Here is a 15,391-nt window from a genome sequence, read left to right as displayed (position 1 = left end):
CATGAGAAACAAGATTGGTCTGGTCTGATGAAATCAAGATTAAACTCTTTGGTGGTGGCGGCAGCATGTTTTTCAGTGGCAGGGACTGGGAGACTAGTCAGGATCGAGGGATTGATGAACTGAGCAAAATACAGAGATCCTTGATGAAAACCTGCTCAGGACCTGACTGGGGCAAACGAACACCTTCCAACAGAACAACAACCTTAATCACACAGCCAAGACAACGCAGGAATGGTTTCGAGACAAGTCTCAATGCCTTTGTGGCCCTGCCAGAGCCCATACTTATACCCGATCGAATATCTCTGAAGAGACCTGAAAATAGCTGTGCAGCGACGCTCCCCACCCAACCTGACAGAGCTTGAAGAATGGGAAAAATTTGCCAGATAAGGTGTGCCAAACTTGTAGCGTCATACTCAAAGAAGACTCGAGGCTGTAATCGCTGCCAAGGGTGCTTCAACAAAATACTGAGTGAAGGGTCTGAATTACTTACACTACCTGTCAAAAGCTTGGACACAGCTACCCATTCAATAGTTTCTTTATTTTCTCTCTTTCTACATTGTAAAATAATAGGGAAGACCTCAACTATGAAATAACACATGGAATCATGTAGTAAACCGTTTTAAACAAATCAAAACACATTTTAGATTCTTCAAAGTAGCCACCATTTGCCTTTGACAGCTTTGCACGCTCTTGGCACTCTCTCAACCAGCTTCACCTGGAATACTTTTCCAACAGTCTTGACGGGGTTCCCACATATGAGCACTTGTCTGCTTTTCCTTCACTCTGCGGTCCAACTCATCCCAAACCATCTCAATTGAGTTGAAGTTGGGTGATTGTGGAGGCCAGATCATCTGATTCCACACTCCATCAATCTCCTTCTTGGTCAAATAGCCCTTACAAAGCCTGGAGATGTGTTGGGTCATTGTTCTGTTGAAAAACAAATGACAGTCCCACTAAGCGCAAACCAGATGAGATGGTGTATCGCTGCAGCATGCTGTGGTAGCCATACTGGTTTAGTGTACTTTGAATTCTAAATAAATCAGTCACCAGCAAAGCACCATCACACCACCTCCATGCCACACGAGGGAACCACACGATTTCATCCGTTCACCTACTCTGAGTCTCACAAAGACACAGCATTTGGAGCCAAAAATCTAAAATTTGGAATCATTAGACCAAAGGACAGATTTCTACCGGTCTAATGTCCATTGCTCGTGTTTCTTGGCCCAAATAAGTCTCCTTCTTTTTGGTGTCCTTTTAGTAGTGGTTTCTTTGCAGCATTTCAACCATGAAGGCCTGATTTCATGCAGTCCCCTCTGAACAGTTGATGTTAATGTGTCTGTTACTTGAACTCTGAAGCATTTATTTGGGCTGCAATTTCTGAGGCTGGTAAATGTAATGAACTTTTCCTCTGCAGCAGTAGTAGTTCTGGGTCTTCCTCTCCTGTGGCGGTCCTCATGAGAGCCAGTTTCATCACAGCGCTTGATGGTTTTTGCAACTGCACTTGAAGAAACTTTCAAAGTTCTTGACATTTTCTGGTTGACTGACCTTCATGTCTTTAAAGTAATGGCCTGTCATTTCTCTTATTTGAGCTGTTCTTGCCGTAGTATGGACTTGGTCTTTTACAAAGTAGGGCTATCTTCTGTATACCACCCCTACCATATCACAACAGAACTGATTGGCTGAAACTCATTAAGAAGGAAAGAAATTCCACAAATTAACGTTTAACAAGGCACCCCTGTTAATTGAAGTGCATTCCAGGTGCATACCTCATGAAGCTGGTTGAGAGAATGCCAAGAGTGTAAAGCTGTCAAGGCAAAAAGACTGCTTTGAAGAATCTCAAATATATTTTGATTGAACTTTTTGTTGTTTACTACATGATTCCATCCATATGTGTTATTTCATAGTTTTGATGTATTCAGTATTATTCTGCAGTGTATAAAATTGTAAAAATAAAAACCCTGGAATGGGTGTGTCCATTTATGACTGATACTATGTAAATGTAATATTTCCTTTTTTTTTTTTTTTCAAATTTCTAAAAAATAAAGGAATGTCTAAACCTGTTTTTTTGCTTTGTAGTTATGCTGTATTGTTTGTAGATTGAGAATGTTTTATTAAGGCTGTAACGTAACAATGTTGAACAAGTCAAGGGGTCTAAATACTTTCCCAGGGCACTGTAACTAGTATATGATGAATGTTGGCTATATTGTGGTTCTTCAAATTTTGTATTTTTACTTTTCTTTCAACTCAATAATATTTGAATTGATCAAGTGTTACCATAATTGGTTTTCTTGTCTCGTGGAAACACCATAACACACCCAATCCTGCTGCTTGAAATTAGCATGTTGATAACAATAATGCAGCTTGGTACATATTGTGGGTCATACTGTTATGTGGTGTGAAGTTAATGGTAAGATATCACAAACTTGTCGTCATCCAAGTGCAGATTTTATTGGCTACCCTTAATTCACGCATCTTGTCAACACTTTTTTTAAATAAAACCCCAACAACCGCAAGCTATTGAGGTGGCGGAGTATTTTGATTCCTCAGGGTAAATAACCTGTAAATTATTGACATCCAGTCATTTTTTTTTTTTTTTATGTATTTTTATTTTTAAATAGGAAATCAATGTAGTATAAATGTATATACTTGACCTTTTAATATTGGAAGACTTCACTCGATGAATAGTGAGACACAAAAATAACCTGATGTTCTGTGTGTGTAGGGGTGAAGCCATTCGCTTGCACCATGTGTGACAAGCGGTTTTATGAGCGCCACCACCTGCGGAGACACAGCATCACTCATATGGGTATGGGTCTGTTCACCATGCCCGTGTCATTAAGATCAGGCTACACATGAACCCTGGTATACATACTCACGCACCAGACCCTTTACCCCCACCCCACCAAAATATATGATTATACCATAGGGTAAAAAATTGCCTTCATTAACCCAATAGTAACAACGGGAGAAAGCCCTGGAAAATGTGGCTAGCTGCTTCAGTCTTTTCTGTTGTTTTTTTTTTTTTTTTTTTTTTTTTTCGGATAGTTGGTTTTCCCCACAAGCGCTACACATTGACCACAGATTTTGACGATGTATAACCTGCAGGTCTTGTATATTTCGCTAACACACCACACGTCTCTGATTTGGAGCCATGCCTCAAATTGGTTTGCTAAGATCAAACTATTACAAATACGTCACTTCGTAAGTTCACACCCACTAAGGCCAGATTTGAGTTGTTGGCGTACCACCGGCTAATAAAGCACATCAGATGTTTATATGCAGTCATTTTAGTATACAGTTTTAACGGAATTTAATAATATTGACTGAGTGAGAAACTAAAATAATCTGATGTTCTGTGTGTGTAGGGGTGAAGCCGTACGCTTGCACCATGTGTGACAAGAGGTTTTATCAGCGTCACCACCTGCGGAGACACAGCGTCACTCATATGGGTATGGGGCCAATCACTACCCGTGTCATTATGATCAGGCTACACCTGAACCCTGGTCTACAGGGGTGGCAGGATGTAAATGCCAGTCATCATACACAAAGAAATGTGCAGATAAGATATTTGATAACAATCTCCCATAAGTTCTGATGGAAAGCAGTGGCGCTTAAATTAATACACAATATTGGAGTACTTTTAGTGGATGAATTTTGAGAACCTAAGTAATATATTGTTTTGTGTGTGTAGGGGTGAAGCCGTACGCTTGCACCATGTGTGACAAGCGGTTTTACCAGCGCCACCACCTAGCAAGACACAGCGTCACTCACATGGGTATGTCATTAAGGCTATTGGTGAAATGTTTGCATGTTAGGTTTGATATCCAACACGCCCATAATTCCATTTCCCTTGAGGATGATAAGGGCTAATATTACTACCAGATGTTGTCATCAGCTCATGTGATGTGTTTTGATATTTGGGGAAAAACAACTACACCGACTGTTCGATAACTCGCACCTCAATAGCATGCGGATTCAGATAACTTGCGTCATCTAATTGTTTATTTTCAACCCGAAAATATTTGAATTGAGCAAGTTCTTAAAAAAAAAATAATAATTGTAAAGTAGTTGAAGTAGGTTTACCATCTGAAAACGGGTCAGTTCTGCTACATGAAAGCAGCTTGTTGATAACATAACGGCACTCTGTACATATTATTAGTTGTCCTGTATTCTGTGTGACGTGGTGTTTTAGGTATGAGATGGTGAACTTGTCATTAATTGTGATATTTCTACTTTCTAAACCCTATATTTTCTACCATAATTAATGGTGTTCTATAAAGATAACATTTTGTTGCTCAGCCTCAATTCACGTATATACAAAAATATAACATTAACTTGTGCTTTGTTGGACTCCCAAAACCACCGCGAGTTATCGAAGTGGCGGTGTAATTTACATTTCTTCAGTGTGAATCCTCTGTTATAATTGCATAGATTTACAACAGTGGTTAATAAACAATCAATGCGTACACATATTAATCGACCTGAACATTTTCAATTGCTAGACTGTGAAACAGAAAAATAATACAATGATGTTCTGTGTGTGTGTGTGTGTGTGTGTGTGTAGGAGTGAAGCCGTATGCTTGCACCATGTGTGACAAGAGGTTTTATCAGCGCCACCACCTGGCGAGACACAACGTCACTCACATGGGTATGGGTCAGCTCACTGTACTCCTGTCATTAAGACCAGGCTACACCTGAACCCCAGTATACAGGGTTGGCAGGATTTATAAACTAGTCATGCACAAAGAAATGTACAGGTGAAATATATTGTTTATTTTATTATAGGTTTTTAATATCCAAATAAGTCCAGAATTTAATTACCCTTTAAGGATGACTCTGTTGGGCTAATATTACCTCCAGATGACATCAGCACATGATGTCTTCTGGATAAAAGCATTACATTTTTGGGCTAGAAACTCCATTGACCACTCAGTAACTCATGCCTCAGTAAGTTTTTAAAAAACATGTATTTTTTTAAATGATGGTTATGGAGATGTCTTCCAGGATTTGTATGTGTGTTTTTTTTTTCTTCAAACCAGACCGTTATGTGTTATTGTAAATGGAGGTCATTGGAAACTGTTAAAGATTTCTACAATCTGAAAACACCCAATCCTGCTCAGTGTTGCCAACTTGGCCACTTTGCGCTAGAGTCACTAGATCTAGCAAAGTTTTGGATCCCTCCTCCCATTTTTACCCCCTGAAAGTGGCATTCAAGGCATTCTCAGAGGGTATGCTTCTGAGAGGTTTCAGGAATTAGCAACAGGCTATGTGATGTTCACATTCCTTGAAATTTGTTGTCATCTAACAACTTCTAGTGACAAATTGTGCAGCCAATAGCTACCCCCCCCCCCCCCCCCCCCCCCCCCAAAAAAAAGTTGGTAACACCAGTCCTGTTGTGTGAAGGCAGAATGTTCATAATAGCCACAGGTATATAGTCAGTCCTGTTGTTTTTGTGCTTGGAGTTTATGGTTAACCTAATATTGGACTTTAATATGGCGTGGGAGGCACAACAGTAATGTATTGATGCTCTTGTGTGTGTATAGGAGTGAAGCCGTACGGTTGCACCATGTGTGACAAGAGGTTTTACCAGCGTTACCTCCTGGCAAGACACAGCCTCACTCATTTGGGTATGGTCCGCTCACCGTACCCACCGTACCCAAGATTAGGCTACACCTGAACCCCAGTATACAGGGTTGGCAGAATTGATATGCTAGTTCTGCTAAAATAAATATATAGGTGAAATGTTGTTTTAGATGTTCAGTTTCATTACCCCAAGAAATCCATGTAATTTATCTTAAGGATGAGAAGGACTAGTTTTACAACCAAATGTCATCAGGCCATGACATGTGTTGTGGACTAAAGCATAATAAATGCATTTAATCTTAATTGGCGAAAATAACTACACTGACCACACAGTAAAACATGCCTCAATAATTTTTTAATTGGAATAACTCACGTTTGTCGAGATGTCTTCCAAAAGGTTAGGTGTATTTTCAAACCAGTTATGATGAGTGTTTTTGGAATTGCTGTTATTGGGAACCTGCAGAAACTGTTAGATGTCTACAATCATCCAATCCTGAAAACATCCAATCCTGCTCAGTGTTGCGAACTTAGCCACTTTGCACTAGATCTTTTGGATCCCCCTCTCCTTTCCCCCCTAAACATGACTAAGGAAAATTCAGCAACATTTAAGGAATTCTGAGTTTTAACTCTGAGAGTGTTCAGAAAGTCAGCGACTTGCTTGCAGTGAATTTGCCTATTCAGAACAGCAGCATACGCACTCACTGTGCTGATGATCACATGCCTTACAAATTTGTGTTGACATTATCACACAAATCAATTTTCTACTTCGTCTACAGTTTCTAGTGATATATTGCGCTACTAATACCTGTTTGCTTTCCCCACAAAAAGTTGCCAACACCAGTTCTGTTGCGTGAAGGCAGAAGGTTGATAACAACACCTGGTGTATATTGTCTGTGCTGTATTTGTGTCTGAAATGTGTGGTACACCTAATAGTGGAAGACTAACGAGGTACAAAGTTGTGTATTGATGTATGTGTGTGTGTGTGTGTGTGTGTGTGTGTGTGTAGGGGTGAAGCCGTACGGTTGCACCATGTGTGACAAGAGGTTTTACCAGCGATACCACCTCTCAAGACACAGCCTCACTCATTTGGGTATGGGTCCGTTCACCGTACCCACTGTGCCCAAGATCAGGCCACACCTGAACCCCACTATACCGGGTTTTCAGGATGTATATGCTAGTCGTCATGCACAAAGAAATATAGGTGAAGTATTGTTTTCAAGTTAGGTTTGATTTCCAGAAGTCTGGATGAGAAGGGATATTTTTACCGTTTAGACTACAATCATCAGCTCATGTGATGTGTTGTGGCTGTGGACTAAAGCGTTTGAAAAATACATAGTGAAAAAATTCTGTTGGAGAAAACATCTCCCTTATTCTTCCGTCTGAATCCCCCTGTAAATGATTGCATGGATTGAAATGAGTGGTTAAATTTGAAGCATAAATGGATATACTGTACTTTAAACTTCCAATTGGAGTGTGAGGAACAAAAGTAATATCTCAATGCTCTGTGCATTCAGGTGTGAAACCTTACGCTTGTACCATGTGTGACATGAGGTTTGTTCAGCGCTACCACCTGACAAGACACAGCCTCACTCACACGGGTATGGGCCCGCTCACCGTACCCATCACACATACAGAAGCTAGTAAAGGATGTTAGTAATGGACTTTCACAGATGAAAGTATTGGAAGAGTTCTAGAAAAGAACAGTTTCTCATCTACATCATTTTGTAACGAGAAATGAGTATTTTGTTTTAAGTTTTAAACACTGCAGCAACGCTATTTGTAATACATTCTAGTACATGTTCCATATTGTCTGTTTTAGAAATGCCGTTGTAAAGCTAGACCCCTAAAGATCTTCAGCTAATTGCGAATTTATCATTTGGATGTCAAGATAATGAATACTTCATTTATTAGAATAATGAAATGTTTCCAACATGGCTTGACCAGGCACTTCCATGTCGGCTTAAATCATTTATATTTTAAAACAAGGTGGCGTTTTAGGCTTGTGAGAGATTGTCTAGCTACTTAGCTAGACAATTATTATTTAGTGTACATTTCTGTTAACTTGTAACTACAACTAACATTGTAAAATGGTTAGTTTTCGATGTTGACACACATGGTACGTTATTTAGTGATATTTGGCTTTCGAGCTAGTTATTTTGTGGTGGGATAATGCATTCTGCAAAGGCTTTATTGACACACAATTCCAGATTTTATGTACTTTTTTTCTGTGCTTAGTTCACAATTAGTTCACAATTGCATGTGTCGATTGTTCATATTTAGCTACTCGTGTCTTTTTGATGCAACAATTTAAATATCAACAGTAGTCTTCATTTGAGCTGATAAAACAAGTTAGATTGCAGCATCTTCACATCCTTGTAATAGATTGTCCACATTGTGACATGACAAAAAGCACTTACTGTAATTGTAACATGCTTATGGTAGCCAACTTTTCTCTCAGAATAGTGTTTGTAGAGCTAGCTTGAGCTCTTTAAGTTTTGTTTGTACACATTGGAGAATGAGAGCTAATGTATTGCTCTGTGTGTGTATAGGGGTGAAGCCGTATGCTTGTTCCATGTGTGACATGAGGTTTATACAGCGTAACCACCTGGAGAGACACAGCCACACTCATACGGGTATGCGCCCATTTACCATACCCTTATCCCCAAGAAAGGCTATTTTTAATCAAAACAAATACGACCACAACAAACTCGAGTTTGGATTGTCAAGTCATTTGATGGGATGTTGAACCAGCCTCAAACTATCAAGTAAAACGTTTCAGGGGCATCGAGTTGGTATGATGAATATCATTTTTTTAATACAAAAACGGAGATTCCACTCTAATCTACACATAATGAGTTGATGACAAAACATCTTAAAATGTTACCGGAAGTGTAGTTTCCTATCATGCTTAATTCCTGTCCAGAAATTGACTTAGTTTTGTCATGAGAACTAAAGAAAATTAGTTTCCCATCACTTTAACAAACATTTGTAGATGCAGTTAATGTAACCAGGAGACTTTAGTAAGAGCAAATCATATACAGTTTGTTGTGGTTGGACTCTGTGGATTTGATGTGATGAATCTGTTTGTGTGCTCTTTTAGGGGAGAAGCCTTTTGCTTGTGACATGTGTGACATGAGGTTTATCCAGCGTTACCATCTGGAGAGACACAAGCGTGTCCACAGCGGAGAGAAGCCTTATCAGTGTGAGCGCTGCCAGCAGGTAAGAGAACTTGCGCGCGCACACACACCCAGGCACACACACACACACCCAGGCACACACACACACACTTAGGCACACACACACACACCCAGGCACACACACACACCCAGGCACACACACCCAGGCACACACACACACACCCAGGCACACACACACACACACACACTTAGGCACACACACACACACCCAGGCACACACACACACCCAGGCACACACACCCAGGCACACACACACACACCCAGGCACACACACACACACCCAGGCACACACACACACACCCAGGCACACACACACACCCAGGCACACACACACACCCAGGCACACACACACACACCCAGGCACACACACACCCAGGCACACACACACACACCCAGGCACACACACACACACCCAGGCACACACACACACACACCCAGGCACACACACACACACACCCAGGCACACACACACACACACACCCAGGCACACACACACACACACACTTAGGCACACACCCAGGCACACACACACACACCCAGGCACACACACACACCCAGGCGCACACACACACCCAGGCACACACACACACCCAGGCACACACACACACACACTTAGGCACACACACACACACTTAGGCACACACACACACACCCAGGCACACACACACACCCAGGCACACACACACACCCAGGCACACACACACACTTAGGCACACACACACACACCCAGGCACACACACACACCCAGGCACACACACACACCCAGGCACACACACACACTTAGGCACACACACACACACCCAGGCACACACACACACCCAGGCACACACACACACACCCAGGCACACACACACACACCCAGGCACACACACACACCCAGGCACACACACACACCCAGGCACACACACACACTTAGGCACACACACACACACCCAGGCACACACACACACCCAGGCACACACACACACCCAGGCACGTACACATACACACACACACAGCCGCCCGCATTGGAAAGATCCCTTCTCAGTGTGAGCAGTGCCAGCACATAACAGAACACGCCTTATGTGCTTGTACTGAGGAACGCATGCACACGTGGACCCACATGGAAATGTCCTCTTACATCACAAAACGTCTGTCGCAGGGTGAGCAGTGCCAGCTCATAGCAGACTGTTATCACAGAAGCACACATACATACTGATACAGGCACGCATCATACCTATGCAGCACTTGTAGCAAAGATGTCCCCTACCAGGTTAGAAAAGTAATTTTTGAGGGCGAGCAGTGCCATCACGTAAGATAACGTATCTCACTGGTGATGCACACAGTGACACATACCAACACAAACAGATGCCTTCTCCGTATGAGCAGTGCCAGCAGGTAAGAGAATGTGTGCACATACTCTTGACAGGCGCACACGAGCCTCAATGCACGAGAAAGTCCCATTTGACCAAACAGACACAGTGGGTTTAGTTGTATTGGGCATGTGTCCACACACTCATCTGTTTTTTGAAATGAATGCTGAATAAATCCTCCTCTGTATGTGTTGTAGAACTTCTCGCGGACGGACCGGCTGCTTCGACATCGACGGCTGTGCCAGGGCAGGGGTGTGGCCAAGGTGGAGAACCAGCCGTGCTGCGAGCCCCGCCCTTACTCCCAGGAGCCCCCACCCGCTCCACCAACTTGGAGCCCCCTGCACCCCCCTCCTGGTCGGCTGGCTGTCTGACTGACATTCCCCCCACCCCCATCGTCCCTCCATACACTTACACACATACACGACTACCACCTCCACAGAGAGACAGGACTTGCCACAGGGTCTTTGTCACGCAGCCCTGCGCTCAGTGGCCACACTCTGGCAAAGACTGATCCTGCAGCTCCAGTCCTGAGGTTACTATGACAGAAGGACAAATACAGGTAACTGCCAAAATAAAGGAAACACTTGAGTAAATGAGGGATACAAAGTATATTGAAAGCAGGTGCTTCCACACAGGTTTGGTTCCTGACTTAATTAACATGCCATCATGCTTAGGGTCATGTGTGAAAATGCTCAGTTGCCCCTTATTTTAGCTCCTATGACTAGAAGGAGAGATCTGTGACTTTGAAACGGGTCTCAAAGATGCATAGGGGTTTAAAGTGTGTGTGTGTATGTCTTAGTCACCAGATCTCAACCCAATTGAACACTTACGGGAGATTCTGGAGCGGCGCCCGAGAAAGATTTTTCCTCCACCAAAAAAAACAAAACACCAAATGATGGAATTTCGCGTGAAAGAACAGTGTCGCATCCATGCACTAGAGTTCCAGGCACTTGTATAATCCATGCCACGGTGTTTTGAAGCTGCTCTGGCTCGTGGTGGCACAATGCCCTATTAAGACACTTTATGTTGGTGTTTCCTTTATTTTAGCAGTTACCTGTTTTTATTTGTTGTGTTTTGTCGTCTTTTGAGAGCGAGTTTCCTTCGATAGTTAGTCTATTTTGTTCTTAATATATCAGATCCTTTCTCAAAGTTAAGTTTTGTATTATTTAGGTTTATTGTTTGTGCACTTGGTGGTACTCTTGGGGAGGGTGGGGTTACTGTTTGTCGTTACACCATGGTAATGATGAATGTGTGTGTGTGTATATATATATACATGAATATATAACAATATACAACAGAGGATGTCTGTGGAAAATGTAGAACATGTAGTTTGTGAAAGGGGGAAAAAAGGAGAAGTTGTCAAACTGGTACAGGTGTCAGAACTGTTAAAGAAAAAGGGGTTCCATATAGTTAATTTAGGACGGTATAAGCAAGTGGAGGACGTCCTAACAGGTCAAAGGTGAAGGGTCAGGTCAGAGGATGTTTTATTGGATAGAGGATGTGCTGATGACTCAGGAAGTGGCACAGGCGGGATGACGGCGTTACCAATTCCCATTACACTCTTTAACGGTGTACGTATGTACAGAGGTCTATGTGAGAAGATCGCAGGCTCTTTCACGGTCAGTTCTATTACAGATGTACGTGGAAAACAACGGCACAAGATGGCAGCTTCAGCAAGTCCCATTACTTTGTGTTTGTACAGATCCTCATGTTGAGAGGATAGCAGGAGGTATACAAAATCTTGTGGCCTTAGAGCGTGCTTATTTTTTATATGTTTTGTATTTTATTCATTTGCCTTTTTGTTTTTTGAATTAATGGTTTAATTATTATTATACGATTATAAGGACGAGCCACTGCCTTTTACAAGCGGGGTATATTTTTCCAAAGCTGTCAACCTTATAGAACACTGCTTACTGCAATGGCACTATAAGGCATAGGCTTATAGTGCCATTGGCAAATCCTTCCTCTGTTCTTTGAGATAATTGATATAGTGCTGGTTATTATTGTTAATAATGTAACCCATTGTGTAATCATTCAGTAACCCTGGGAGTTTGACAATTCCAGTGAGATGCTAATAGTGCTAATATCAGTCAGGCAGTGCTTTGGCCAGCTACAGGCCATATCGATCATTTTGTCATAGCTAAATCAGCAATTGCTTCACTACACACTAACAAATGCCTTTTCCTGAGTTATGTGGGGTATGTGTGTGTATAAAGGATTTGTGTTATGTTCTTTCTGGGGTTAGCCTTAACCCAAATAAGATCTGACTCTTAAATAATCAATGTAGTGCTAAATGATATTGTAATGAATGACTGTAACATGTAACAAACTTTTAAACATGTCTGTGGTTTACCCCCTCTAATTGTAATGGTTACAGAGCACGGAGATGCTCTAGTTAATGTCTACCTACTCTGACATTTTATCTATTTCTATGTGGGTTAGTCAGTGGGTCTGTTGGCGGTGTTCCCCAGCAGCCTGTCTGGACTAGTAGAGCAGCCTAGGAGAGGCTCTCTGAAACTTGGCCCTGAGGACTCCCTGTGTGTGCTGGACTTCACTTCAACCGAATCATTGAATTGAATTCATGTTTCTCTATATCACCATGCTACTACTGTTAGTGAAACAATGTACCTTTGTTTATTTAGTAATACCGTATGTATATTCCAGAAATGTTGCGATGTACAGTCGGCAGTAGTTAAGAGATTGAACTGTTAAATTATGCCTGAGTGATTAGAGGATGCCATCCAGCAAACACAGGTGCCTCCTAGTACCAGGGTTAAGAGACTCCAGCTTACTGTATGATTTGACAAGCCCTTTCCATAAGAAATGTGGGGGAAATGCCACCAGTGACCACGACTGCCCACCTGTGAGGCCGTAGGGCAAGGCGGGTTGCCATGAACTTTTAAATCCCTATGTTCTTGTCTTTTTAAGTATTGTTATCAATCTTATGGTGAAAATGCAATAGAATCTTTGTCTGATCAGTTAATACAGTGAAATGTTTTTTTCTTCTAAGCATCAGACAAAGGATGGAGCGATTTAGAGAAGAGCTCTTCTCTCTTCCCCATCGCATTTGACGATTCTGTTAATGTTTCAAGGACCTTTTAAAAATTTTATTTCTGAAAGTATTGTAAACACTGGAGTGATAAAAACAAAAGACAAAAAAACATGGAATATGGATATTTTTCTTTTTTAAATCAGTACTAGATTTTAGTCTTTAGACAGAGCCTCTTACTCCTCAACTTGACAAAGAAGATGGACAGAACCATTTGGATCAGTACTGTGTTGAGAGCCCAGGGCATCTAGTAATTTAAACATTTCGAGGTGGTAGTACCTCAAGACAATGACTGTTTTCATACAAATCCCCTTCTATTTGTAGTAAATGATATTGCTAGAGGTAAGCAACAGCATCTACAGTAGCTATCACAGGTTAGCCTTTTATTTTTCTCTGTTAGTCTTGCATGCAGTTCTGGTCCTCCAGGTAAGATGGGATCTTATATTGATTATTCTTTTGTGTAGGCAAAATAAGTGCATCAAAAATAAACCTTGTGATCCAGTTAGTTTTAATTGTATGGAGTAAGGAGAGAGGCTTCTTACCATTATGCTGAAATAAAAAGACTTTGTAAAAGACGTGAGTTTTGTGTCTGTTTTTAATCCCGACAGTCCTGTCTAGGATCGATGCCGTGATGGGGAGTGTATGCATATGTGTCCTCAGGAGGGTGCCAAAGTTGAGAGGAAATATGAGATGAACACGGAATCTACAATATGACACTGACTAGCCTGAGTGCCGGTATGTGCTATCATGTCAACTTGTCACTTAGTGTCATGCCAAGCATGTTTGGCTTGTTGACAATGAGCAATGGACTTGGCAAGAGCACAAACCTGATCTGGGACTGGGGTAATATGGCACCACTGTCTAGATAGAATAATTTGTTCTTTGGTGTTTTATTGAAACATTGCTATGCTTTGTTATATACTCTTCATTGGGCCTGATATAAACATTTAAAAAATTTATGCTGATCCTAAAATGTAACTGGGATGACTTGTGGCGTCCTCTAGAGAGCCTATAACAAGCAGTAGTTGGTGTTCATGTGTTGGCATGAATTCGAAAGGCGTAGTTGATATAACTGCAACCCATTTCTTGTCAAATTAAATGGCCCGCCTTGGGTTCAATTAAACCGTGTTTGTGATCAGGAAGTTCTTTTTGAATGTATTTCCCCAGAAACACTGACCTTGGTCCTTCACCCCACATCCCCCTCAAACAATCAACACCTGCAGAGGAGGGCTGAACATAATGAGATGGCAGGGAGGAGGAGAAGGACTGAAGCAGGGAGTTAGTCAGGGGTGTCCTACTCAAAGGTCTGTTTATTCACCTTCATTTTGATAGGGAGTCACTGCTGAGACCAAAGTCTCCCAGATGAGCCCTGTTTTTCTTTTCATATTTTTTTTCTCATTTAACCTTTAACTAGGCAAGTGCGTTAAGAACAACTTATTTACAATGACTGCCTACCCCGGCCAATTGTGTGCTGCCCTATGGGACTCCCGATCACAGCTGGCTGTGATACAGCTTGGGATCGAACCAGGGTTGAGGTGATCCCACCGAGATCCAGTGCCTTAGACCTAGTACAATAATACAAATCTCATTCCAAAATCATGGGCATTTTTTAAAATTTAACTAGGCAAGTCAGTTAAGAACAAATTCTTATTTTCAATGACGGCCTAGGAACAGTGGGTTAACTGTCTTGTTCAGGGGCAGAATGACAGATTTTGTACCTTGTCAGCTCAGGGATTCAATCTTGCAACATTTTGATTACTAGTCCAACGCTCTAACTACTAGGCTACACTGCTGCATTGATATGGAATTGGTCCCTCCTTTGCTGCCAAAACAGCCTCCACTCTTCTGGGAAGGCTTTCCACTAAATGTTGGATCATTGCTGCGGGAACTTGCTTCCATTCAGCCACGAGCATTAGTGAAGTCGGCACTGATGTTGGGCGATTAGGTCTGGCTCGCAGTCTGCGTTCCAATTCATCCCAAAGGTTTTCGATGGGGTTGAGGTCAAGGTTCTGTAGGCCAGTCAAGTTCTTCTGCACCAAACTCGACAAACCATTTCTGTATGGACCTCGCTTTGTGCACGGGGGCATTGTCCTGCTGAAAGAGGAAAGGGCCTTCCCCAAACTGTTGCCACAAAGGTGGAAGCACAGAATCGTCTACAATGTCATTGTATGCTGTAGCATTAAGATTTCCCTTCACTGGAACTAAGG

The 15,391-nt window shown here is 42.0% G+C and overlaps 1 protein-coding gene across 50 annotated transcripts in view; it reads left to right on the top strand.

The window, feature by feature from the left end:
• LOC109894777 (gastrula zinc finger protein XlCGF57.1-like) overlaps positions 1-13,759 on the top strand; it is a 33,223-nt gene extending 19,464 nt beyond the window's left edge. For 18 of the 50 annotated variants that reach the window (XM_031823403.1, XM_031823319.1, XM_020488529.2 and 15 more), the window contains 10 exons: positions 2,726-2,809; positions 3,369-3,452; positions 3,695-3,778; positions 4,568-4,651; positions 5,547-5,630; positions 6,593-6,676; positions 7,101-7,184; positions 8,136-8,219; positions 8,687-8,805; positions 10,333-13,586. In XM_031823403.1, coding sequence (XP_031679263.1) covers positions 2,726-2,809; positions 3,369-3,452; positions 3,695-3,778; positions 4,568-4,651; positions 5,547-5,630; positions 6,593-6,676; positions 7,101-7,184; positions 8,136-8,219; positions 8,687-8,805; positions 10,333-10,506 — 965 coding nt within the window. In that variant the 3' untranslated portion in view covers positions 10,507-13,586. Of the gene's footprint in view, positions 1-2,725; positions 2,810-3,368; positions 3,453-3,694; positions 3,779-4,567; positions 4,652-5,546; positions 5,631-6,592; positions 6,677-7,100; positions 7,185-8,135; positions 8,220-8,686; positions 8,806-10,332 lie in introns of all 50 variants that reach the window. The other 32 variants (XM_020488504.2, XM_031823397.1, XM_020488601.2 and 29 more) reach the window with 27 other exon arrangements.
• Positions 13,760-15,391: the final 1,632 nt, after the last annotated feature.

This window comes from Oncorhynchus kisutch, linkage group LG1, assembly GCF_002021735.2.
Source record: "Oncorhynchus kisutch isolate 150728-3 linkage group LG1, Okis_V2, whole genome shotgun sequence".
In the NCBI taxonomy this organism is placed as follows: domain Eukaryota; kingdom Metazoa; phylum Chordata; class Actinopteri; order Salmoniformes; family Salmonidae; genus Oncorhynchus; species Oncorhynchus kisutch.
Note: the sequence above shows the minus strand (reverse complement) of the source record. Positions and strands in the feature narration are given on the sequence as shown.